Genomic DNA, 22,440 nt, shown 5'->3' with positions numbered 1-22,440 from the left:
CTGTCGACGGCTCCCCACCTGATGAGATGTCGATGCGGGTGTTCTTCTGGGTGACGTTGACCAGGACGGTGACCTTGCTCTCCGTCAGTCCCACCTCCACCCAGCCCTCGGCCAGAGCCGTGAACATCAGCAGCCCGTTGGGGTTCCAGGTCCTGAAAGACAAACTGACCGACAGCGTGTCGCTGTCACTCTGGCCCGGCAGCTGCAGGAAGGACGTGGAGTTGAAGAAGACCGGCATGGAGTTGGACTCGGCGCAGGCGAAGGTCAGGTTGCGCTGGATTGGGACAGAGAAACAACCGGCGTTCGAGTCTTCATGTCTTCATCCGGAGATTTCACAGAATCACAGACCCCTTCGTGACCTCATCAGGGGAAACTTCATACCTCTTCTAATGATCTTATGTATATATTTTGGTCATACCACCAAAGCACCATCAAAACAGAAATTCAACAGTTTGAAATGTCGAAAGGTCGCCCACATTAGTGAGCCTTGTTATTGGGACGACCTCTGTTCTGTTTGCCATGGAAGCGGATGAGAGCCACAAGGAGAGAAAAAAATGAAAATAGAAATTCTATTCAAGTTTTTCACGAAATTTCATCTTTTTTAACGTCAACTTCATCTGTGAAATTTCGACTTTTTTCACAAAATTTCGACTTTTTTCACAAACTTTCAAGGTAAAACTGGAAAGGAAAACTTAAAAATCTCCTCCCTGTCGTGCGTTTTCTCTTCCCGTGGCCTTTTCGGAGCTTCGTCTCCCCCGAAAGGCAGAAGGACGTGAAAGAGAAACAAGAGTTCTTACAAAGCTGGAGGTGTCCACCTTCCTCTTGCGGACCAAGTTGGTGATGTTCTCTCCGTTGTAGGTGATTCCTTCCATGCAGCCCACAAAGTTTCCTCTCCCTCCTGTGTTTGGCTTTGCCGAGATGGGAAGTCCTCCAAAACTGATCTGAACACACAGAGCAGTGGGGGGGAGGGGTTAATGGAGCTGTTCAAAGTGAAAGCTGGCTGGTGACCCTGCACTGTCGGCACGCAAACCCGTAAAATGTCCTCATAATCCGCAAAACCAACACACACACACACACACACACACACACACACACTTTTTCATTTCCACTATTTTTTGCAATTGTGATGCTGTCTGAAAATATCTACGAATCCTACGTGAATCCAAACCAGTCAACAATTTCAACAATGTTTCCTTCAGTCTTGGTTTTGTTTCCTGAAGAGGCTCAGCCAGTCTTGTTTTAAATGCACTGCACTCATTTCGAGCTTTTCCAGTACCTTCACGGTTCCCCAAAGAGCTTTACAGTGGCCTCTCATTCACCCATTCACTCACACATTCACACACACACCAACGGGTGGCGCTGCTGAGCCCCACTGGGAGCAATTTAGGGTTGAGTGTCTTGCCCTAGGACGCAGAGACGGACTAGGACGGAGCGGGGGATTTGAACCGCCAACCTCTTGGTCCTTGGACAACCCGCTCCAGCTCCTGAGCCACGGTGGTTTGAGTGGCCTGGGTTCAGTTTTAACCTGGTGTTTGTGTCAAACTCTCATTTTAATTTGTGGCCTTCCTCTCTTTTTAATGTAACTTTTCAGTTCAATACGCGTCAGGGCAATTTGTTCTTATTGAAGTCAGACTCATCTGGGATTTCTATCATTCAGCTCAATGAATCCGATTCATTCTATACGATGAGAACTTGGCTTCTTTCAGTGAAAACGACTCTGTCCAAACCCAGCCAACACGGCGTTGTCAAGTATCTACTGTTGCTACACGTGGCGAGCTCTCGCCTCACTGGAGGAGACCACTGGGGCAGACCACCCACCTCGTAGTCCAGGTCCAGGTGGTCAAATTCACCGTTGGTCCTGAAGTGCTGAGTGTGGTGGTCCAGAGTGAAGTTGACGTTCCTGCGGTAGCGCTCGATGACCACCGAGTGCCAGTGGTCGTCGTCCAGCAGGCTCCCACTGGTCACAGTGGTGTGGCCCTGAATGGAGCCGTGCTGGTTGCTGCCTGGAGAGACATCATCATCATCATCATCATCACTATTATTATTGTTATTATTATGGATGCACCGATACCAGTATCAGGTTCCCTAGGGTTAGTTCCCTTCCTGCTGGCCAACCCCGGAAGTGAGGTTTTCATAGCATCAAGCTAACCATTGGTTCACCATCTAACGATGGCGTTGGATGTTCAAATCAGTAAAAACCCTGCATTAAAAACGGAATATTTTATGTGAAACTTCAATACTTAAATTTATACGTGGTGCCTTGGAATGGGCTAACAGTAGGACGCATTCCCAGTATGCATTTGGAGCGTCCTTCTGACTATTGGGAATCTGAACAAGCCTTCATGCAGTGCTAGGACGCAACTGGCCTTCAAATTCAGCCTTGGAAGGATGCAGAGCCTGGATTTAGACACAGCCAGGGTCAGTACTCTACTCATACTCGTACAATACGTGCTGATACCACAACACCGATAGCAGCCGTATGAAAATGGTGACGATCACACGATCTGGAGAACAACAAGCTGATCAACGTCCCAACAACAGAACATCTGTGGGGAAGAAGTCATTTTCCAATGTGTAATGACCTCATTCCTACCATATTCCATACTAATATTATACTCAGGTATCAGTGTATCCCTAATTATTATTATTACTCTGGATTATGCTACAACAACAGAACAGTCAGTCATGGGGACCTCCGGGGCGTCACAGCGCCACCACTGAAGGAAATGTGATATTTCTGCCATGCAGTATTTCAATATTGCCTGCCTAAGTTGATGCTGAGCTTAAGCCGCGCCCTCCGGAGCTCCAGTGAAATGTAATCTCCCTGCTGCCCCTCTCCGTGGAGCAAAACCCCGTCCCTGGAGGTGGTCCTGAACTTGAGAGTGATGGCGTCCTTCAGCATCTTCAGCTTCTTGCTCCTGAAGCGGTAGGGAATCACCCCGTAGCCGTCGAAGCTGATCACGTCTGCCCCTGGAGAATGGAGCAGAGGTGGAAATACACTGAGGGGTGCTGGCAGTGTGTGGCCACTGGGGGGGGGGGGCTCTGACCGTGACGCTGGCAAGAGGTTTGAACTTCAGCGCTGCTGTTTTTGGAGAAGGTTCAGAGATACTTTCAGGTAGAAGCGCCTCTTCCAGGTCACAATGAGCAAGGCCAGGGGTGTTGGGGAATCAAACCGGCATCCCTTGTCAACCGCTACTCACAGTACGAGCAGCCGTACAGCTCCAGACGCACTCCGATGCGTCCTCTGGCGGACCAGTCCACTGGGACCAAGCGGACGTAGCGGGTGAGGATGGTGTGCTTCAGCTGGTTGCGGACCACGCCCTCGCTGTTTGCGTTGCCCTCAAACACCTGCGCAAGAGAAAACACTCACACGTCAATGCTCGGTGCTCCCGGTGTGACGGCGACGCCCATCGCTGTCCGCAGGCCTGCACTGCAACCCCCCCGGGACGTAGACCCTGACGTACCCATGCGTTCCCGTCCTGGAGATACGGCCTCCAGTTCTTCTGCGAGTCGCTGTAGAGGATCTGGTACTTGCTGGTCCAGTCAGAGCTGCCGTAGCGGCCCTGCGTGGCCACGGCCACCACGTGCTTCCGGGAGCCCAGGTCCACTTGGAGCCACTGGTGGCGGTCCGTGTCCAGGGGCGACCAGCCGCCAGCACCTGCAGATCAGGAGCAGCAAGCCTGGCATGTTATCGTGATCCAGGAAGGGGGACGGACTGGACAGGCTGGACCTCCGTCAGCTGCTTCCACCACTGACACAAGTTGCAGTGCAAACACTCTGCAGTGCACTGCACTTCTCTACCGCTGGCATCATGGCTGCAACTCTTACCAGTGTGGACTGCTGCTATTTCTCTGCAGGCTTGCTGCTGAACTTTGCTGGACTCCAGCAGTTCTCCAGCCAGCCAGCCAGCCAGCCAGCCAGTAAAAGATACCATTTCCCTCTTTAGAACCAAAGCGGTACGCTGCTGATCTGTATCTAAACACTGCGGATGATGACATTCTCCCTCGTCGTCAGGGTCCATACCTGGAACCGTGTTTGTGGCTCCCCCTACCTGTCAGACAGTGTCGCTGCCTATGGTTTCTGTCACCATGTGACTTCAAGCACCTCCTTATTTGGGTCCTGTCTGTGATTTTCCCGCCATGTCGTTGACTCACCTGACTCTAGACAATGGGACTATTTAAGCCGGGCCTTGCTAGTCCAGTTTTGCTAGACCAGTTTTGCTAGTCCAGCCTGGCTAGTCCTGCCTCGTCTGATCATCACTTCTACCTGTTGACCGTTCCAGGAAGCCACTTGCTCTGTTTTCGTCACGCAGGTTCAGACCTTTCCAGTTTTTACCCTCAGACCTTGCCAGCCAATCACGGTAATGCTTTCAAAACACTGGTAGTTTAGATCACAGTGATCTCAATGTGCCAGAATAGGACCAGAAATTCTTTGCAGAAATGTGACTCTTTAATTTTATGATTCCTGAAATACTTATTTCAGATGCAGCCGTCGAGTATTTGTTTTTTGTTTTTTTAACATAAACATAAACAAGCAAGCAGGGGGAAAAAATTAAACCTCATAAAATTCTAACAGAATATTCTATTTGCTCATTGATCTTATATTGTTGAAATAACAGTGACATAAACACGTGAAAATACAATCATGTTTACGCAACGACTGCGTGTCAACAAAGCCCCAAACGTTCCGCGGCCTGGTCCTGACGCGGCGTACCTTGTTGTCGAGCCAGCTTGGCAAAGCCGGCTCCGTAGCCGTGGGCCAGCAGCGAGGAGCCGGTGAAGGAGCTGTAGGGGAGAGGAGTCGCCAAGCTGTCCTCACACCTTCCTGAACAAAGGAGAGCGACAGGAGACGAGAGGAGTTAAAGGTGTTCTGTGCCGTCAGAGTGAGGAACAAACAGATGCAACGTTATCTGGAGATCTAGAACTCAACCTTCTGCAGCCTTCTCCCATCTACTACACAGTCAGAGAACAATGCTGCAGTCATAGGCAGAACCCAGGAAGGAGCTGCAGCAGAGGGCTGGGATTGGGGAGGGGTTCGGATGATGGAAGGATACTGGTTCTGCAGACACTGGTTCTACTGACACTGGTTCTACTGACACTGGTTCTATTGACACTGGTTCTGCAGACACTGGTTCTATTGACACTGGTTCTACTGACTCTGGTTCTACAGACACTGGTTCTGCTAACACTGGTTCTACTTACACTGGTTCTGCAGAAACTGGTTCTACTGACACTGGTTCCGCAAACTCTGGTTCTACAGACACTGGTTCTGCAGACACTGGTTCTGCTAACTCTGGTTCTACAGACACTGGTTCTATTGACACTGGTTCTACAGACTCTGGTTCTACAGACACTGGTTCAACAGACACTGGTTCTACTGACTTGGGTCTTTCTCCCAAGGTCATGGGTGAATGATGAGGCCCTGCTGCCTGGAACAAAGCAGCCAGAGAGGAAAACTCACAGCTAAACAATATACAAGTGCTGAGATGAAAAAGAAGAGAAAAAAAACACATTTTCAGGGTTATGGGACATTTAAAGTTGCTAAATAAAGTTTGAAATTTGTAAAGAATATAAATACTGTAGGTGTCAAAACACATTGATTCTGTTCCTTCTGCCACGCCATGGCTTCTGAGACACTACAACAATCTTCAGTGTACAAAGTATCTTGGATATATCTCATGGTATTACTGCTAGTAGTCTGAGGTGGTGTCAAGGTTCTCTGTGCAGCAGTGGTAGAACAACTAGGACTTTGATCATGAGTTGAACTTCTCCTGGGTTCCTCAGTTTATCCAGGCTTTACCTCCTCCGGTAGTGGACAACCAGGATCAGTAGTACCAGCACAGCACTGGTCATCAACCGAGCTGGTCACTAGGTCCACCCAGGGACGCACTAGTACTGACTATATGCACGCTAGTCAGTCCTGGTTCTCACTGGAAGTTAAACTCCATCGTAGTATTATCACATTCTTTTCACCTGAGGACTTCTTCAACCATGTGCAAAGCACAACTAACACACACACACCCATGACACCAGCAGTGCCAGTTCAGTGTTCAGTTCAGTTCAGTTCAGTTCAGTGTTGAGTTGAGTTGAGTTGAGTTGAGTTGAGTTGAGTTGAGTTGAGTTCAGTTGAGTTCAGTTGTGTTGTGTTGAGTTGAGTTGAGTTCAGGTCACTTAATGTCTCCAACACCAAGAACAAACGCACTCAAACACTGTCCTCATTGTAGCCTCTCACCTCTAGCACACAACACCAACTGTCACTGAAGGACTCCTAAAGAAACAGCTGATGCCTCCACCATGTGACTGATCACCAGTCTGATGCCATGTGCTTTGATCTCTGCCTAGACTTCCTTTCTCTGTTACATCTTGTGGACGCTACACGATGGCCTCATCCATTCCCAGCAACAACAAACACGCAGGACTGGAAGCCTGAGGCTCCTCCTCCTCCAGGAAGTGATCGTCGACGCTTGATCTTAACGGGACATCTGGACCTTTTTGTTGTGATGTAGTTTGTCGTGCTTCGTCTCGTTTTAGGCCCCCCCGAGGAAGACGAGCAGTCTCCCCGGCGCCCTCTACTGGCCGTCAATCAAGGAATATCACAGACTCGTGCTGTGTCTGAGTGCATCACCTCATGCTTACACTTGATATAATATATGAATGTAATGAACTACAACTACTTCCATGTCAGCTCAATGACAGGTGCTAGCAGGTTAGCCGCTAGCCAGGACGCAGTGGCCCGATAAGCAGTGAACCAGGCAGCCTGGGCTTCACCCTGGAGCTGGCTCACTGAGGAGCAGGTCCTGCAGGCTGCTGCTGCTGCTGCTGCTGCTGCTGCTGCTGGGGCGGGGGCGGGGGAGGGGGAGGGGCAACAGAGAGGGCGTGAACGTGACGGAAGAGAAGCAGGTGCAGCAGGATGTGGAAAAGAGCCTCATCAGCATGACAAAACAAGCGTGCGTGGCACCTTCAGGGGCCGATGAAGACTGTGTGTGTGTGTGTGTGTGTGTGTGTGTGTGTGTGTGTGTGTGTGTGTGTGTGTGTGTGTGGCCGCTACACAAAAACACCACCAGATGGCGAGACCTCTTCTCTCTCTCTTTACGTCTGAGAGTCTCATCCAGCAGAGAGGAAGGTTTAAACTACAGACACGTTCACCAAATTCCCTCACTCTCTGAGTTCATGCCGTCCATAACATTCACAACATTCAACTTTAGAAAGCAAAAAAAAATTAAAGAGCTAAAATCCAAGATGTCACGACAGCCAATCGGCCGTCAAACTAAACAGGAAGCGTGTGCATTCATTCCATAGGGATGCAACACATCACAAACCTTTCAGAATGGGGATTTATGTACCGTGTTGGATTTACTGACATTACATTAAAAATAAATAAATAAATAAATAAAAATCTCTTTTATGACCTTTAACTCCAATTTAAATACAGCACTTTAATGCCAAAGCCCAAAAACATCCCAGTTTTTAATTTGGCTAAATGATAATAATAATAATAATAATAATAATAATAATAATAATAATAATAATAATAATAATGATGATGAATCCCTCTATCGCCCCCTAATGTGGGAGGTCAGCAGCCAACACAAGCAATAGAGGAGCGGGACTGAAACTCACAGAAATCACAGAAGAACAACACGTGACCTCAAACACAACCAATCAGCAACAAACTGCCTGGTTTGTTTCGTCAACATCATCAAGACGCGGCTATCTTGGCATCTCGGAGCGACAGCTGCGCACCGGTGGGCTGCACCCTAGTGGCCAACTAGGGGTATTGCCATCACATTGTCCTGATTGAAAGTTGACACGGCCGCTACAGCGCTGTGCTATTGGTGGGCTGCTCAACCGATGGACAGACAGACAGACAGACAGACAGACAGACAGACAGACAGACAGACAGGTGTGTGTGTGTGTGTGTGTGTGTGTGTGTGTGTGTGTGTGTCTTACGTGCTCCTGATGATGATGATGCTGCTGCGGTGCGGATGCTTGCGATGCTACCTGCCATTAGCAGCAGCAGCGGCGGCAGCAGCGGCAGCAGCGACTCGGTCCCACTCAACATCTTTGCACCACAGCGGTCGTCCGCTACATTCAAATCAAAGCTCTCCTGGGTTCTCCTGGACGCCTATTGTTCACGTGACCACAGCACGGCCCGCTCTCCTCCTGCTGGGGCTTCACCTTCTGCGCATTGTTCCTCCTCCTCCTCCTGCTGTTCCTGCTCCTCCTCCTCCTGCTCCTGCTCCTCCTGCTGTCAGATCTTCTGCTCACCGAGCAGCTCCTGCTGAAGCTGTTTTAATGTCCTAGCTGCCGCACGAGGCCGTGGATGGAACGCGGCGGCCTCAGTGTTTCTCCTCCAGGAGCTCCTTCAAGACAGACAGACAAAACAAACGGGCGGGCGCGAGCGAGCGGCGGGTGCACCGGACAAGCCCACCCCCACCCTGCACTGCATTTGGTACGGTCCTCAATACGGGGCCCGCGGGGGGGGGGGCTGTGGACATCTTTGTCCACAGCCAGGACAAAGATGAGAAGATGAACCGCAGAGAAACACTGAGCTGCAAGAAAGAAAAAAGAGGAAGGAATAGAAAATGATTGCAAGAACAATAGAGTCTGAACTGAAGAAGAGGAGGAGGAGGAGGATGGATGGATATAAACATGTAAAAACGAAGTAACCATTTCAAAAAATATATATATATTCTCAACTATTGCATCATAATATTAAATAGTAACAAAAAAACATTGTTAAATCATTTTGAGCTTTATTGAACAACAGACAACAACGTTTCCTCCTCGATGAAATAATACACACATGACGTTGCAGAGGAGGCAAACATGAGCTGATTGGCTCCTTCACCTTAGATAATAATAATAATAATAATAATAATAATAATATTTTTGGACCCTCAAAGAGGCTTCACATTGAAAAAGGATGAAGCAGAGGCCAGGTTGACCAGGTGGCTTCTGAGAAGCGCTGGGTCCTGATGGCCAGTGAGTTCCATAGTGTGTGTGTGGGGGGGGGGGCAGCGGCAGTCCCTCAGAGTCTACGGCTTGGGGCAGGTGACGGGTGTGAGGAGGTGTTGGAGGAGGTCAGAGAGGTCAGGAGGGGCCAGGTTCTGGAGGGACCGGTAGGTGAGGAGGAGGAGGAGGAGTTTGAAGTGGGTGGAGCCAGTGGAGCTGTTGGGGGAGGGGCTGATGTCCTCCCTGGAGCAGGTGTGAGTGAGGAGGCAGGCAGCAGAGTTCTGGATGGGTTGCTGGAATGTCAATGGAAAATGAATCAAAGCTGCAACCAAGTCAGAGTCTCTGAAGCCCAACCAGGGTTCTTAGAACCTCCTATAGAACCTCCTGGAAGCACCCAGAACCACCCAGAACCTCCTAGAACCTCCCAGAGTATTTTGTTGGAACACGCTTTCTACATCCCCATGATGCACTTCCAGCACACACGAGCCAGAGGTATTTCTAATTGCAGTAGTTCATCTCCCCACTAGGGGGCAGTGTGCCCTTGAGTCTGTGTTGTGCAACGGGCATCATGATCAGTCATACACGACGCACAACACTGTTACAACAAGGGTCTGAGAGAGAGAGAGGAAGAGAGAGAGGGAGAGAGTGAGAGAGAGAGAGAGAGAGAGAGAGAGAGAGTTTTCCAAGTTTGTCACAGTCGTGTGTTTCTTTTGATTGGACGCTCCTCCTCCTCCTCCTCTGCAGCAGTGAATCCCAGGTGTGCGACCGGGTGTCAGCCGCTGCGTTCCAGCGCCTCCTTCAGGCTTGGGGTGATGTTGCCCCTCCCCCCTTGCTCCTCCGCACTGGGTTTGGGTTGCCAGGCGGCACCGACGGGTTGCCAGTCACGATTCCAAACAACAGGAAGAGGCCACAACGAGACTTTGAACATGACTTTATGATCACCGTGTTTACACACAACACACAGAACAGCTGCGTTTCCTCCACATCCTCCACACAGCACCACATTATTGCATCAAGGTAGAATCTGGAAAATTTCATGTTTTGCATTTCATTGCATTCAACTTAAGAGAGAGAGAGGGGAGAGAGACAGAGAGGGAGGGAGAGAGAGAGAGAGAGAGGGAGAGAGACAGAGAGGGAGAGGGGAGAGAGACAGAGAGGGAGGGAGAGAGAGAGAGGGAGAGAGAGAGGGAGAGAGAGAGAGAGGGAGGGAGAGAGAGAGAGAGGGAGAGAGACTTGAATTGAAAAAAAGGGGGAGTCGAGGGCGGGGAGACTAAAATGTTGCGGAACTCGTCGGAATTAAAAATAATACAGGAAAAGAAAAAAGTGAGGCGTCGTTCAACACGTTACTCGCGTTGACTGGTTTAATCGGCAGCCTGATGTTGACCCGCTTCAATCACGCACCATCGCACCGGCCGATGGGTTTTTGGTCACGTGCTGCGCGACCTTGTCTCCTTGCGATGATTTATTCTCGCTGTTTGAAACCTGCAAACTGCAACTTGCAGGTGTTTTTCCCACTGGGTGGTGTGAACGCACCAGGCCGGAATCTCGTTAAAATCTCCTTCTGCTTTTGTTTGTTTTGGAGTGTTTGCTGTCAACAATGCTCGTTCTGTTTTCCCCTTTGATGACAAAGATAAAAAGTCCTCCTCCTCCGTCCAATCGTAACGCGCCATGTTCACTGGTCAGTGAACGGGTCACGTGACCCCCGTACGTCACCAGCAGTCCATGGCCGAGTCTCAGTCCAGGCTCTGCATCCTTGGAAGGCTGCATTTTGAAAGGAAGTTGCGTCATCGCACGGGGCGAAGGCTCCTCCCACTTCCCAATAGTCAGAAGGACGCTCCAAATGCGTCCTACTGTTAGCACCAAGGCTGCACCGCTACTATCCTTCACCTCCTCTTGTATCCCAGGATGCTTTGCATGCTGCTGCTGCAAAGCATCCTGGGATCCTGGGAAGTCGGCTGAAATTAGCGCCATCTACTGGCAAAGACACCACGTGTAGATTTAAGTATTGAAGTTTCACATCAAATCTTCAGTTTTTAACGCAGGGTTTTTACTGATTTGAACATCCAACCAACCAATGGTTAGTTTGATACTATGAAAACCTCACTTCCGGGGTTGGCCAGCAGGAGGGAACGGCGGTGACGCAACCAGGAAGTACGTCGAAGGCGAGACCGTCCCGTGAGGTTACCGGGGAGGCGGGGTATGGGTCGGTCCTTCTGGGCCGGGTCCTTGGGAGGACGCTTCCTTCAGACGGAGGACGCTTCCTTCAGACGGAGGACGCGTCCTTCAGACGGAGGACGCGTCCTTCGGACGGATGAAGCGTCCTCCCAAGGATGCAGACCCTGGATTGAGACTCAGTCCATGAACTGCTAGTATGGTTTTCTAGATATACAGCGCTTGCTGTCTAGGTGGGAACAACTGGCTGTGTGTGTGTGTGTGTGTGTGTGTGTGTGTGTGTGTGTGTGTGTGTGTGTGAGACGGGCACTAGTAGACAGAGTGTGCGGTCCTCTGGGACGTGGTCCTGGTGCTCTGGCTGCTGAGGCTCATGTGCTTGTGGAGGCACGGTAGCTTCCTGGCCAGCAGCTTTCTCAAGTGGCTCTGGAACTTCTTGTCCACAAACGTGTAAAACACGGGACTGACGCAACAGTACACGTAGGCCACGTTCCGCGTCACGTACAGCACATAGTCCGTGGCCTCCGAGGCGGCGCACGACGAGCCTCCCCCCCCCCGGCCGGGGCCGGAGAGCTCGAGGGCGCGCAGGAAGACCACCACGTTGTAGGGCGTCCAGCAGAGGAAAAAGGTGAAGACGGTGACGAAGATGAGCTTGACAGGAAGAAGAGCAGGAACTGCTGGTAGTAGGCCACCAGGCGCCAGCGCCGCACGGTGCTCTCGGGGTACCCGGCCTCCTCGCACATCAGCCCGTCGAACCGACTCTCCCACACCGTCTGCAGGACAAACTCCTTGGCGCTGGCCGCCACGCTGAGCAGCCAGACCGCCAGCGTTCCCGCCACGGCGTACGCCCTCCTCCTGCTCTTGGCGGCCGGGACCGCGTGCACCACGGCCAGGTAGCGGTCCAGCGTCATGAGCGCCAGGAAGAGGACGGAGCTGCAGAAGCCGACAGAGTAGGCGGCGCTGACCAGCTTGCACAGCGCCTCGCCGAAGATCCACTCCGAGAGGTAGTAGGCGGCCCAGAAGGGGAGGCTGGAGGCGAAGAGGACGTTGGACAGGACCAGGTTCAGGAGGAAGACGTTGGTGGCGCTGTTGAGCTTCTCGTACTTGTAGATGACGAAGAGCACCGAGCCGTTGCCGAGGGAGCTGAGCAGGAAGTTGACGCAGTAGAAGACCGGGATGATCCTGGCGCCAAAGTGGTTGACGCCGGTCCTGGGACACAGCCGGACCGGGTCGCCGACCACGTAACCCGGCTCGGAGGTGTTGGCGGTGTCGTTGAGAAGCCGCTGGAAGACCGAGTACTCCTCGTCGTACTCCTCGTAGTCCATGACCCGGGTACCGGACCTGTGGAAGACACGTTCCAGATGGTAAGTCTCAGTGTGTTCCGTTCAAAGGAAATCCAAAGGGAGGAAGAAGGACACGTTGTGGACGCAAGAAAACCGGGTCGTAAGAAAGTCCAGCCTTTCAAAGAAATTCACGGCATTCTTGTCGACTGGATTTCAGTTCCTTTTTTTTTTTTTCCCTCCGCTGCTCCAGAAGCAGAACTGAAAGTTGCCAACGGGACATTTTCACATCCTTCACCAGAGCAGTTTTTGCTTGTTTGGTTTCGTTTGTAGCCACAATGCAAGCATCAGTTGTATCATACTGGGGAGTTGATCTTTCTGCCTGGCAACAAGACATTTCCAGCCAATAGAAAAACTATGTCGACATAATAATAATGCTGAAAATCAATTAATCCAGATTGAGACAACAGCGAGGCTCAGACTCTCCAGACAGGAGTCCAGCATGTGGATGCGAAGTGTGAACAGTGTGGAGCAGTTGAATGTGTGGAAGATGTGGGCAGGAGAGGAGAGGCTCCATGTGGCCTTTGATTGAGAAAATCTACTGAAGAGTGGAGCTGAAGGAAGTCTCCAAGCATTGCATTGACTTTCTACACAACACACAATTAATAGGAGCACCTTTTGATTGTCTTCAAGGTTACAGACCGTAGGTGGCGCTAATGCTCCCTAGAATGGGGAGCAAACTGCCAGATAGTGTCAAAAGAAGAACACACACACACACACACACACACACACACACACACACACACACACACACACACACGTATGCACTCTCTCTCTCTCTCTCACTTTCTCTCTCTGTCTCTCTCTGTCTCTCTCTCTGTTTGTCTCACTCTCTCTCCCACTTTCTCTCTCTCTGTCTCTCTCTCTCTCTCTCACTTTCTCTCTCTCTCTCTCTGTTTGTCTCACTCTCTCTTTCTCTCTGTTTGTCTCTCTCTCTCTCTCACTCTCTCACTCTCTCCCCCTCTGCCTCTCTCTCTCTCTCTCTCACTTTTTCTCTCTCTCTCTTTCTCTCACTCTCTCACACTTTCTATCTGTTTGTCTCTCTCTCTCACTCTCTCTCTCTCTCTCTCTCTCTCTCTCTCTCTCTCTCTCACACACATACACACACACACACAGAGCATCATGTGACTTCCTGGAAATGTGGGAGCAGTTGAGGCGGCTGGATGGGAGGATCCACAGTGAGCAGCATAAACAGGAAAAGAAGCCTGAAGTGAAAATTGTGCTGTGTCAGGATCCATTTTGAAGCGCAGCAGCAGCAGCAGCAGGTGAGTCCTGACTGACTGAACAACTCATTCAGTGTGACGCTAGTCAACAATGTGACTTCAGTCTGGTTGATTTCTTCCTGTTCTCTCGCTCCCAAGTGGAAGTCAGAGTGTTCTGAGCTCACTGCCTCACTTCCTGTTTGACCTCCAGCTCAAGATGAGTGTTCGAGTGGAGGAAGAGGAGGACGGAGCAGCAGCGTCTCCAGGGTTCAGCTGTGTGTCTCTGAAGAGTCACCACTCCAAAGATCTTCCTTACAACTTCAGTAATGAACCTGGACCTCCTGAGACAGGGTAAGAACACTGTGTGTGTGTGTGTGTGTGTGTGTGTGTGTGTGTGTGTGTGTGTGTGTGTGTGCTTAGCGTATGGGTGTGCCAGTGAGAGTCAGTATTGTTGGACTTTGGCCTTCGTATTGTTGTGGAAAAGAGTAAAGATACCGATGCAGAAATACTGAGTCAATGAGCAATTTAATGAAGAGGAATAAATGATCGGAGCTCCGAGGCACAGGCACAGTACAAACAGCAGAACAGATGCAACAAGTGCAGGAGCTCAAGTGAATGCGAGTGCGAGTGCAAAGAGATAAGGAAGATGAAGGTCCTTTATACCTTGGACCGGGAGGGGAGAGGATAAGGAGAAGGGAGGGGAGGATGAGAGGAGACAGAACAGAGAATAAAAGAGTAGCGGAACACATTTACAGCTCATGTCCTGCACAGGGGAATCATGAGCTGCCACAACAAAAGACCTCATAGTTGTGACAAGGCACGATGGATGAGCACACGAGTGGCAGCACATACAACAAGGTGAATACGATGTGCACGTGTGTAGCAGATGACAAAGGACTCATACAAGGGTAACTATAGGCATGGACTCCTGGGCGTCATGTGCACTACTTGTGGCCACTACATGATGACCACATGGCTTTACTATGAAACTAACAGATTAGCGCTGGTAGTGATCATATAACATCTGCTAAACAGAATGAAAGAATCACACAAGAATACTTATTTTCAATTACATTATTCATAAAATGAGGAGCAGCAGAAGCAGGAAGAGAAGTCAGAGTTGTTTTGTGTCAGGCTCCATTGTGAGGCGACGCAGCAGCAGCAGCAGCAGGTGAGTCGTCACTGAGTGAAGAACTCATGAAATGTGATGTGAGTGGACACCAGCAGTCGTGTGTGTGCTTGATCCCACTGGGAACTCAGTGTTTCTTCCTGTTCTCTCTGTCTGAAGTGGAACTCACTGGGTTCTCAACTCACTGTCACACTTGATGTTTCACCTCAGACTGACTCCATGACTCAAGATGAGTCTTCCAGTGGAGGAAGAGGAGGACAGAGCAAAGTCTCCAGGGTCCAGTGGGGTGTCTCTGAAGAGTGACTGCATCATGGCTGAACCTCTAAACTTCAGTAATGAAGCTGTAGCCTCTGGAAGACAGTAAGAACACTAATGTCCTTGTTTCTCAGTCTAATTCTAGTTTGATTTGACAGTGATAAATTCCTCAGAAGGTGAAAAGGTGTCAGATGTTGTTGTCAGTGGTCAAGAGAAGAGAATATTTGACACGGTCACATTCATCATGTTGAAATGCAGCAAAGACCTTCTGAGACTGAACTTTATGCAGTGGCAGGAATGTTTAATGCTCTGTCATAAAGTGCAGCTCAACTCCACTGAGATGAATTTCAATCCAAAGTTCAGTGCAATGTGACTCCACTTTCTCTGTCTGCTGAGAAACAAAGGGCCAGTTCCACAGAGTCACTGCTCCACCAGAGCCCACCAGGTGTCAACCACAGCAGATAGAAAATATACATTTGATAGATGAATATGTCATCTAATAATTAGGCCTGGGCAACGATTAAAAATTTTAATCGCAATTAATCGCATGATTTCCCACGATTAATCACAATGTACGCAAAATCCAATATTTAAAAGAAGTGTATAGTGCACTTTTATTTTCATGTTCTACCATATGAACAAAGTCTTTTCTTTTCTGGTTCCGCAGCAGCCAGCAACACACTTTTACAAAATAAAAGCACGTATTGCGGCTAACTGGCGATCGATAAATAAAGAAGTTGTGGTGGGCTAAACGAAGGAGTAATTGTTGACGCGCATGCAAAAATAAATCCAGTCTGGCTTCAAGGTTCTTTTTTATTTACTTTATTCTTTATCACAATGACCTCCGACCCCCACCCCACCACACCAAGCCATCCCAGGCGCACAGGCTATTGAATCCTTTTATTTTTTTTAGTCCTTCTTTTTATGCTTGAATAAAGAATAAAATAAAATAAATAAATGTGTGATAAAATAATTGTCGGCATTTATAAATAAATGAGTTAACGAGATAATAACGCCTTTCCACTTTCCCAGCCCTAATTTTAAACACAGACATCAATGTTTGTTTTGCAGAGTTCAATACAAGACAAAGAGAGCAGAGTCTCCAGGGTCCAGCTGGGAGTCTCTAAAGAGTGACAGGTCCAAAGATCAAGATCCAGACTTCAGTAATGAACCTGGACCTCCTGAGACACAGTAAGAACACTGTGTGTGTGTGTGTGTGTGTGTGTGTGTGTGTGTGTGTGTGTGTGTGTGTGTGTGTGTGTGTGTGTGTGTGAAGCTGGATCCAGTGACGTCAGTGTTGACACTGCAGCTCCTTCACATTCCAAAGTGTTGAAATCCAGTTCAGTCCAAAGCCAAACTAGCATCACTGGAGAGAAACACAACCCAGTGTTGACTTCAAAACTGAGCAGAGCTGATGAAATCATTTCTACTGGGCAGACTGGGAGCAGAGCATCATGGGAATTAGAGCTGATTTAGAGCCAAAGATTAAAATAAAGTTCATGTCAACGACAAAATGAAGAATTTCAAGAAAGAAAGGAGGAAGAGGAGGAAGAAGAGTGGTGGGTGTGGAGCAGCACTGCAACCTGCCAGTCACAGCCAGACTGATCCCAGTAAGACTGTCCACCTGCACCTCCTTCACTTCTCCCTCAGAGATCATGTCAGGACCTCCAGTGAGAAGATTCACTGAGGGACGTTGAGAGCAAACAGTCACACAGCAGCTTCACCACAGCAGCTGAAAAGTTGTGGAGAGAAAATGATGCTCACACTGTCACACTGATGTTTTCTTCTCCAACCTTTTCTCTGCTCCAGAGGCTGATGATGGTCTGCAGGAGCTTCTACAGCTTCTACAGCAGCAGAAGATCAGTCTGGAGAGGAGATGTGAACATGTGACTGAAGGTCAAGAAGCAGGAAGTCAAACCCTCCTCAACAGCATCTACACTGAGGTCTACACCACTGAGGGACTGAGTGAGGAGGTCAACAGAGAGCATGACGTCAGGCAGCTGGAGACCAAGAAGACCAAGAAGACCAAGGAGAGCCTCCACGAGCGTCCAATCAGGTGCAGCCAGATCTTTGAAGCCTCACCTGAGCAGCAGAGACTCAGAGTCAGAGTGGTGCTGACCAACGGCGTCGCTGGGGTTGGAAAAACCTTCTCAGTGCAGAAGTTCACTCTGGACTGGGCCCAGGGCCTGGAGAACCAGGACCTTCATCTGGTGCTTCCTCTCTCATTCAGGGAGCTCAACTTGGTCAAAGAGCAGCACTACAGTCTTCTGGAGCTGCTCCATGTTTTCCATCCAACGTTAGAGAAGCTCACAGCAGAGCAGCTGCATGTCTGCAAACTTCTCTTCATCTTGGACGGCCTGGATGAAAGCAGACTGGCTCTGGACTTTGAGGACAACCAGGTGGTGACTGACGTCACTCAGAAGAAGTCAGTCAGCGTCCTGCTAACAAACCTGATCAGAGGAGATCTGCTTCCCTCGGCTCTGCTGTGGATAACTTCCAGACCTGCAGCAGCAAATCACATCCCTCCGTCATTTGTGGACAGGCTGACAGAAGTACGAGGCTTCACCGATGACCAGAAGGAGGAGTATTTCAGGAGGAGGTTCAGAGATAGAGGAGATGTGTCCAGCAGGATCATCTCCCACATCAAGGCGTCCAGGAGCCTCCACATCATGTGTCAGATCCCGGTCTTCTGCTGGATCACTGCCACAGTTCTGGAGAGCATGTTGAGCTCAGAGCAGAGAGGAGAGCTGCCCAAGACCCTGACTGACATGTACTCACACTTCCTGCTGGTCCAGCAGGAAGTGTGAGTACTTGTGCTGCTTCCAAGAGGAAGCAGCACAAGTATGGAGGAGGTCCACAGGAGCTGACAGAGGCTGACAGGGAGCTTCTTCTGAAGCTGGGCCAGCTGGCATTTGAACATCTGGAGAGTGGAAACATCATGTTCTACAGTGAAGACCTGGAGAAGTGTGGTCTCAGTGTGACTGACGCCTCTGTGTACTCAGGAGTTTGTACAGAGATCTTCAGAAGAGAGAGTGTGATCTTCCACAAAACCGTCTACTGCTTCGTTCATCTGAGCGTCCAGGAGTTTCTGGCTGCAGTCTACAGCTTCCACTGTCACACCAAGAGGAAGAGGACAGAAGATGTTCAATCTAGAGAATCCCTGGATGAGTTCCTGAAGAGGATGATGGAGAAATCCCTGAAGAGTCCAAACGGTCACCTGGACTTGTTTGTTCGCTTTCTCCATGGACTCAGTCTGGAATCCAACCAGAGACTCTTAGGAGGCCAGCAGGGTCTCACTGACAACCATCCAGGAACCTTACAGAAGGTCATCAACAACCTGAAGGAGATGAACACTGGTGGTGTTTCTCCTGACAGAAGCATCAACATCTTCCACTGTCTGCTGGAGGTGAAGGATCAGTCAGTGCATCAGGAGGTTCAAGAGTTCCTGCAGTCAGAGAACAGATCAAAGAAGGAACTCTCAGCCATCCAGTGTTCAGCTCTGGCCTACATGCTGCAGATGTCAGAGGAGGTTCTGGAGGAGTTGGACCTCATCAAGTACAACACAACCACGCAGGGAAGCTTGAGACTGATTCCAGCTGTGAGGAACTGCAGGAAGGCTGTGATACGTTTCGAGTAAGTAAACACTGTGTGTGTGTGTGTGTGTGTGTGTGTGTGTGTGTGTGTGTGTGTGTGTGTGTGTGTGTGTGTGTGTGTGTGTGTGTAAACTCATGTCATTCTTGGCCAGGTCTCTCTTGTAAAAGAGATCTTGGATCTCAAAGGGACAAACCTGGTTAAATAGTTGTAATAATAATTCAACTCCAGAAAAGAGTTGTCAGAATAATCAATAAAGTTCCCTAAAGCACAAATCAATGATTGATAGAGTCAAAGATCTTCCAATTCATAGATATAGTGGACTTGAAAACATTAGAAATACTATTTCCAGGAAAGAATGAAAATCTTGCGCTCAGTATTCTAAGTTTTTTAAAGTGAGAGAAAATCAATCCATGTTCAGAGGGTTGAGTGTCTTTGAATGATGGAAGGTGAGAAGTATTGTTAAATATAGATGTCTTTCTTTTTTGGGAGTTCCATTTTGGAATGGGATCAGTGACCATTTGAAAATGTGTGCTTCTTTGTTGAGTTGAAAAAATCTTGAAGGGCAAAATACTTGATGATGATGAGGATAAATGATTGAATTGTGAGTCAATGATGAAGAATAATGTCAAACATATTTTGTTGAGTTGCGTTTCTCTTTTTTTCCTTTTTGATTTTGTCTGACTAATTATTCCAGCTAAACTTATGGACTGTATAGGAGAGGCAAGAATCAGCTTGGGCTTCAGCCTGCTGCTTTTTCCTTCACATAGTTGTTATGTTTTTGTTGTTGTGAGTCTTTAGAATGTGCACATTTGTTTTGGAAGGTACGGCTCTCTTTCATTCAGTGAACTCTCAGAGGTTCAGTGTGCAGTGGTGTCTTCAGCTCTGCAGTCCAGCCCCTCCCACCTCATACTGCTGGACCTGAGTACCACCCTGAAGGATCCTGGAGTGAAGCTGCTCTGTGCTGGACTGCAGAGTCCAAAGTGCAGACTGGAAGTTCTCAGGTCAGTTCCTGCTTTCTACTGGTGGACAGTGTGTGTCAGCAGATGACAACTGGTGTGTAACGCTGCTCAGTGTGAAGACTTTGAAGCAGATATTAAAGACTCATCTAGACAAAGTGGATGTTGTTGATATTTTCATGTCAACAATCTGCAGCCAGAAAAGACTTTGGATGGTGGAAGAAAGTGTGGAAAATGTCTCCAGTCACTTTGGAGCTCAATGGAAGTTGTTGATTGGTGATGAAGGCCACATGACTGAGCAGAAGATCCTGTGAAGAAATATTAGAGGCAGATTAATAGTGCAGCAGTATTTCTTCATCTTGTCCTTTGAATGTGTTTGACTTGTAACGAGACTCTGATGACTGAAAACAGCCACAAGCACACAAAGGACTCACTGATTATTTTCCATCTTCACTGCTGATTGGCTGCACACTGACTGACACACTGCTGTTGTTATTGTGTTGACAACACACTGGCACAATGACTCCTTTGAGGGAATGACTCAGTGATCCCAACAGCTGCACATCTGGATCATCAACAGGGAGAAATGACTCTGAATATGACATTTACACCATGGAAGAAATCAAAGATTCATTCTCTATTCAGGTTGGAGAGGTGCGATTTGTCAGAGCTCAGCTGTGATTGGCTGCTCTCAGCTCTGAAGTCCAACCCCTCCCACCTCAGACTCCTGGACCTGAGTTTCAACCAGCTGCAGGATTCAGGAGTGAAGGTGCTGAGTGGTTTTCTGCAGAGTCCAGACTGTAAACTGGAGACTCTGAGGTCAGTTCACCCTCTTCACTCTACAACTTGTATCACTCTTGTTATTGTTGTCATGATTTTCACTTCACTGCTGTTGGAAATTCAATTTGCAGTCACTGCTTTGTGTTTGAAATGAGTGATACTGGGTTTAAAGGTGTGTAAAATCCTGCCACCTAGTGGTCAGATTTCAGATTGCAGTGCTTACTTGCTGGCCCTCCCTCCCTCTCCCCTTCTTGCCAGTGAACTACGGTGGCCTTCCAGCATCATAAAGGATGTAGTTGACAGCAAAGGTGTCTAGTTCTCTGTATAATGATAAAGTTCCATCAATACAAATATTACAACCATCTATTAGCATCACAATCAGTCATAGTCACAGCAGACAGTCCAGTGCTAGCATGATCTTCAGCTAGCGCTAGCATTAGCCACCTGTATGAGCACTTAGATACTGTAGATAGATCCAGCTGGACTCAGCAGAAGGTCAAGGGTCAATGCAGGTTCTATCATCTCAGTCAGTTCAGTATTGATGAGCAAGATGCAGAAAAGATTCCACTGCATTTCAGTCACTTAATAACCATTTGTTCTCAGCATTTGCTTTATTAGAGGATTCCAGCCTCCAACCATCAATATGAAACTGTCTCTCAAACTCATCTTCCCAACCAGCTGCCTACAAACATGGCGGTGCAAGATGGCCACGACCTTTGACCTTCTGTCTGTTTCTAGAAAGAAGCGTTCTAACGGCAGGAAAAGCAGAGGACTTTTATTTTCTACTAATCAAAGACTTCAAACTATATTGATGGTTGTATATGAAGCCTTCAGCAATAACTCTGCACTGATTTTACACACTGAACCTTTGAGGCAAAATGAATCCATGAATTCCAACATTGTGAACAGCTGATCAGTGGTCACATGACTAAACAGGTTGATATCAAATATTTTATTGTGGTGATTCATTATTTCAGTATTATTGTTGTGCTTCTGATTGGTTTAATGGACATTACAGTGTTATAGACATTAATATTTTTAATTTCAGATCGTGATTAAAATTCCACTCACACCATCATTTATTCTCTATTCAGGTTGAAGAACTTCAGGTTGTCAGAGCTCAGCTGTGATTGGCTGCTCTCAGCTCTGAAGTCCAACCCCTCCCACCTCAGACACCTGGACCTGAGATGGAACCAACAGCTGAAGGAATCATCAGTGAAGCCACTGATGGATCTTGTCCACAGCAGAGACTATCAACTGCAGAGTGTGAGGTCAGTACTGGTTTGGAAGCAGTGGATGATGGTTCCAGCACCAAAGCCAGTTGATCCCACAGCAGAGGTCCAGTGTTCCCAGTCACAGTGTGAGAGGAGGATGGTGACGTCCAGCTGCTCCTCATTCATCCAACATCTGCTGCCAAACTGCTTCTTCTCTCAGTTCACCACTCAATTATTGATCAGTTCATCTTCATCAGGCCTCAGTATCAGTCCAACACTCCATGGTCACATGACCTTCATATATTCCACACTTGACATGTGACTGAGAGTCTGCTTCTTCTCACCAGTCACTCCATCATCTCCATCAACAGTCAACGTCTCTGTGATGATGCCTTCAAGGACCGTGAGTCCTGACTCCTGCTGTCTCTTCTTCTCTATGCAGATATTGAGGGAGGATGAGGAGGAGAGTGAAGAGGAGAGCTCCATCTAGTGGTGGCTGACAGAACTACAACCAGTGGAGCTAAACAGCAAGCTGGCACGACCTTTGACCCCAGTGGAGCCTGGTGGCTGGCGGACTGCTTCTCCCTACCAGCTGCTGCGGTTACTGGGAGAGATGTCCCAGAAGCCACTGGTGGAGCTTGCAGTGCCACATATGGACACTGCAAGCATATGTACCCATATCAGTCCATCAATGTTTAATGCACCTTTGTTCTTGAGCAGCATCATTAAATCTCCACCTGCTTATATTTGCATGTTTAGGTAGATTGATGTGTATGTAGATCTGTCAGTAGCTTCAATGTGCTGTGAAATGTGGCATCTTCACCAACACTTGTATCATTTGACTCAG

At 48.6% G+C, this 22,440-nt stretch overlaps 3 protein-coding genes and 1 pseudogene across 13 annotated transcripts in view; 2 read left to right on the top strand and 2 right to left on the bottom strand.

Moving 5' to 3' along the window:
* Positions 1-8,481, bottom strand: part of LOC142881292 (contactin-associated protein-like 2) — a 38,517-nt gene extending 30,036 nt beyond the window's left edge. For 3 of the 4 annotated variants that reach the window (XM_076015465.1, XM_076015467.1, XM_076015469.1), the window contains exons 1-8: positions 7,950-8,481; positions 4,714-4,824; positions 3,465-3,658; positions 3,201-3,348; positions 2,767-2,970; positions 1,819-2,003; positions 798-941; positions 19-274 (exon numbers count right to left, since the gene is read on the bottom strand). In XM_076015465.1, coding sequence (XP_075871580.1) covers positions 19-274; positions 798-941; positions 1,819-2,003; positions 2,767-2,970; positions 3,201-3,348; positions 3,465-3,658; positions 4,714-4,824; positions 7,950-8,061 — 1,354 coding nt within the window. In that variant the 5' untranslated portion in view covers positions 8,062-8,481. The remainder of the gene's footprint in view (positions 1-18; positions 275-797; positions 942-1,818; positions 2,004-2,766; positions 2,971-3,200; positions 3,349-3,464; positions 3,659-4,713; positions 4,825-7,949) is intronic. The other variant, XM_076015468.1, reaches the window with a different exon arrangement.
* LOC142881297 (NLR family CARD domain-containing protein 3-like) overlaps positions 1-17,877 on the top strand; it is a 160,242-nt gene extending 142,365 nt beyond the window's left edge. Inside the window, exons 1-5 of one of the 8 annotated variants that reach the window (XM_076015479.1) lie at positions 13,502-13,728; positions 15,005-15,154; positions 16,121-16,241; positions 16,584-16,659; positions 16,859-17,877. In XM_076015479.1, the coding sequence (XP_075871594.1) occupies positions 15,024-15,154; positions 16,121-16,241; positions 16,584-16,659; positions 16,859-17,856 (1,326 nt within the window). In that variant the 5' untranslated portion in view covers positions 13,502-13,728; positions 15,005-15,023 and the 3' untranslated portion in view covers positions 17,857-17,877. Of the gene's footprint in view, positions 1-13,501; positions 14,017-14,039; positions 14,837-15,004; positions 15,155-16,120; positions 16,242-16,583; positions 16,668-16,858 lie in introns of those variants that run through there. The other 7 variants (XM_076015480.1, XM_076015481.1, XM_076015478.1 and 4 more) reach the window with 7 other exon arrangements.
* Positions 10,916-12,448, bottom strand: LOC142881285 (C-C chemokine receptor type 3-like; annotated as a pseudogene).
* LOC142881298 (NACHT, LRR and PYD domains-containing protein 12-like) lies at positions 17,867-22,440 on the top strand. The gene is made up of 5 exons (XM_076015487.1): positions 17,867-18,682; positions 19,465-19,644; positions 20,245-20,418; positions 21,474-21,650; positions 22,036-22,440. Exons 1-5 carry the CDS (start codon positions 17,988-17,990, stop codon positions 22,040-22,042), a joined length of 1,233 nt encoding a protein of 410 aa, XP_075871602.1. The 5' UTR covers positions 17,867-17,987; the 3' UTR covers positions 22,043-22,440.

Source organism: Nelusetta ayraudi, unplaced genomic scaffold (assembly GCF_046127955.1).
Source record: "Nelusetta ayraudi isolate G7.1 ecotype Tasmania unplaced genomic scaffold, CSIRO-AGI_Nayr_v1 ptg000190l, whole genome shotgun sequence".
Taxonomy (NCBI): domain Eukaryota; kingdom Metazoa; phylum Chordata; class Actinopteri; order Tetraodontiformes; family Monacanthidae; genus Nelusetta; species Nelusetta ayraudi.
Note: the sequence above shows the minus strand (reverse complement) of the source record. Positions and strands in the feature narration are given on the sequence as shown.

Excerpts from the sequence above, each read along its gene's own strand:
- LOC142881298 (XM_076015487.1), top strand. The coding sequence starts at position 17,988 with ATGTTCTACAGTGAAGACCTGGAGAAGTGTGGTCTCAGTGTGACTGAC. Across the intron at positions 18,683-19,464 it reads AAGGCTGTGATACGTTTCGA|GTACGGCTCTCTTTCATTCA; the intron begins GTAAGTAAACAC and ends TTGTTTTGGAAG. Across the intron at positions 19,645-20,244 it reads TGCAGACTGGAAGTTCTCAG|GTTGGAGAGGTGCGATTTGT; the intron begins GTCAGTTCCTGC and ends TTCTCTATTCAG.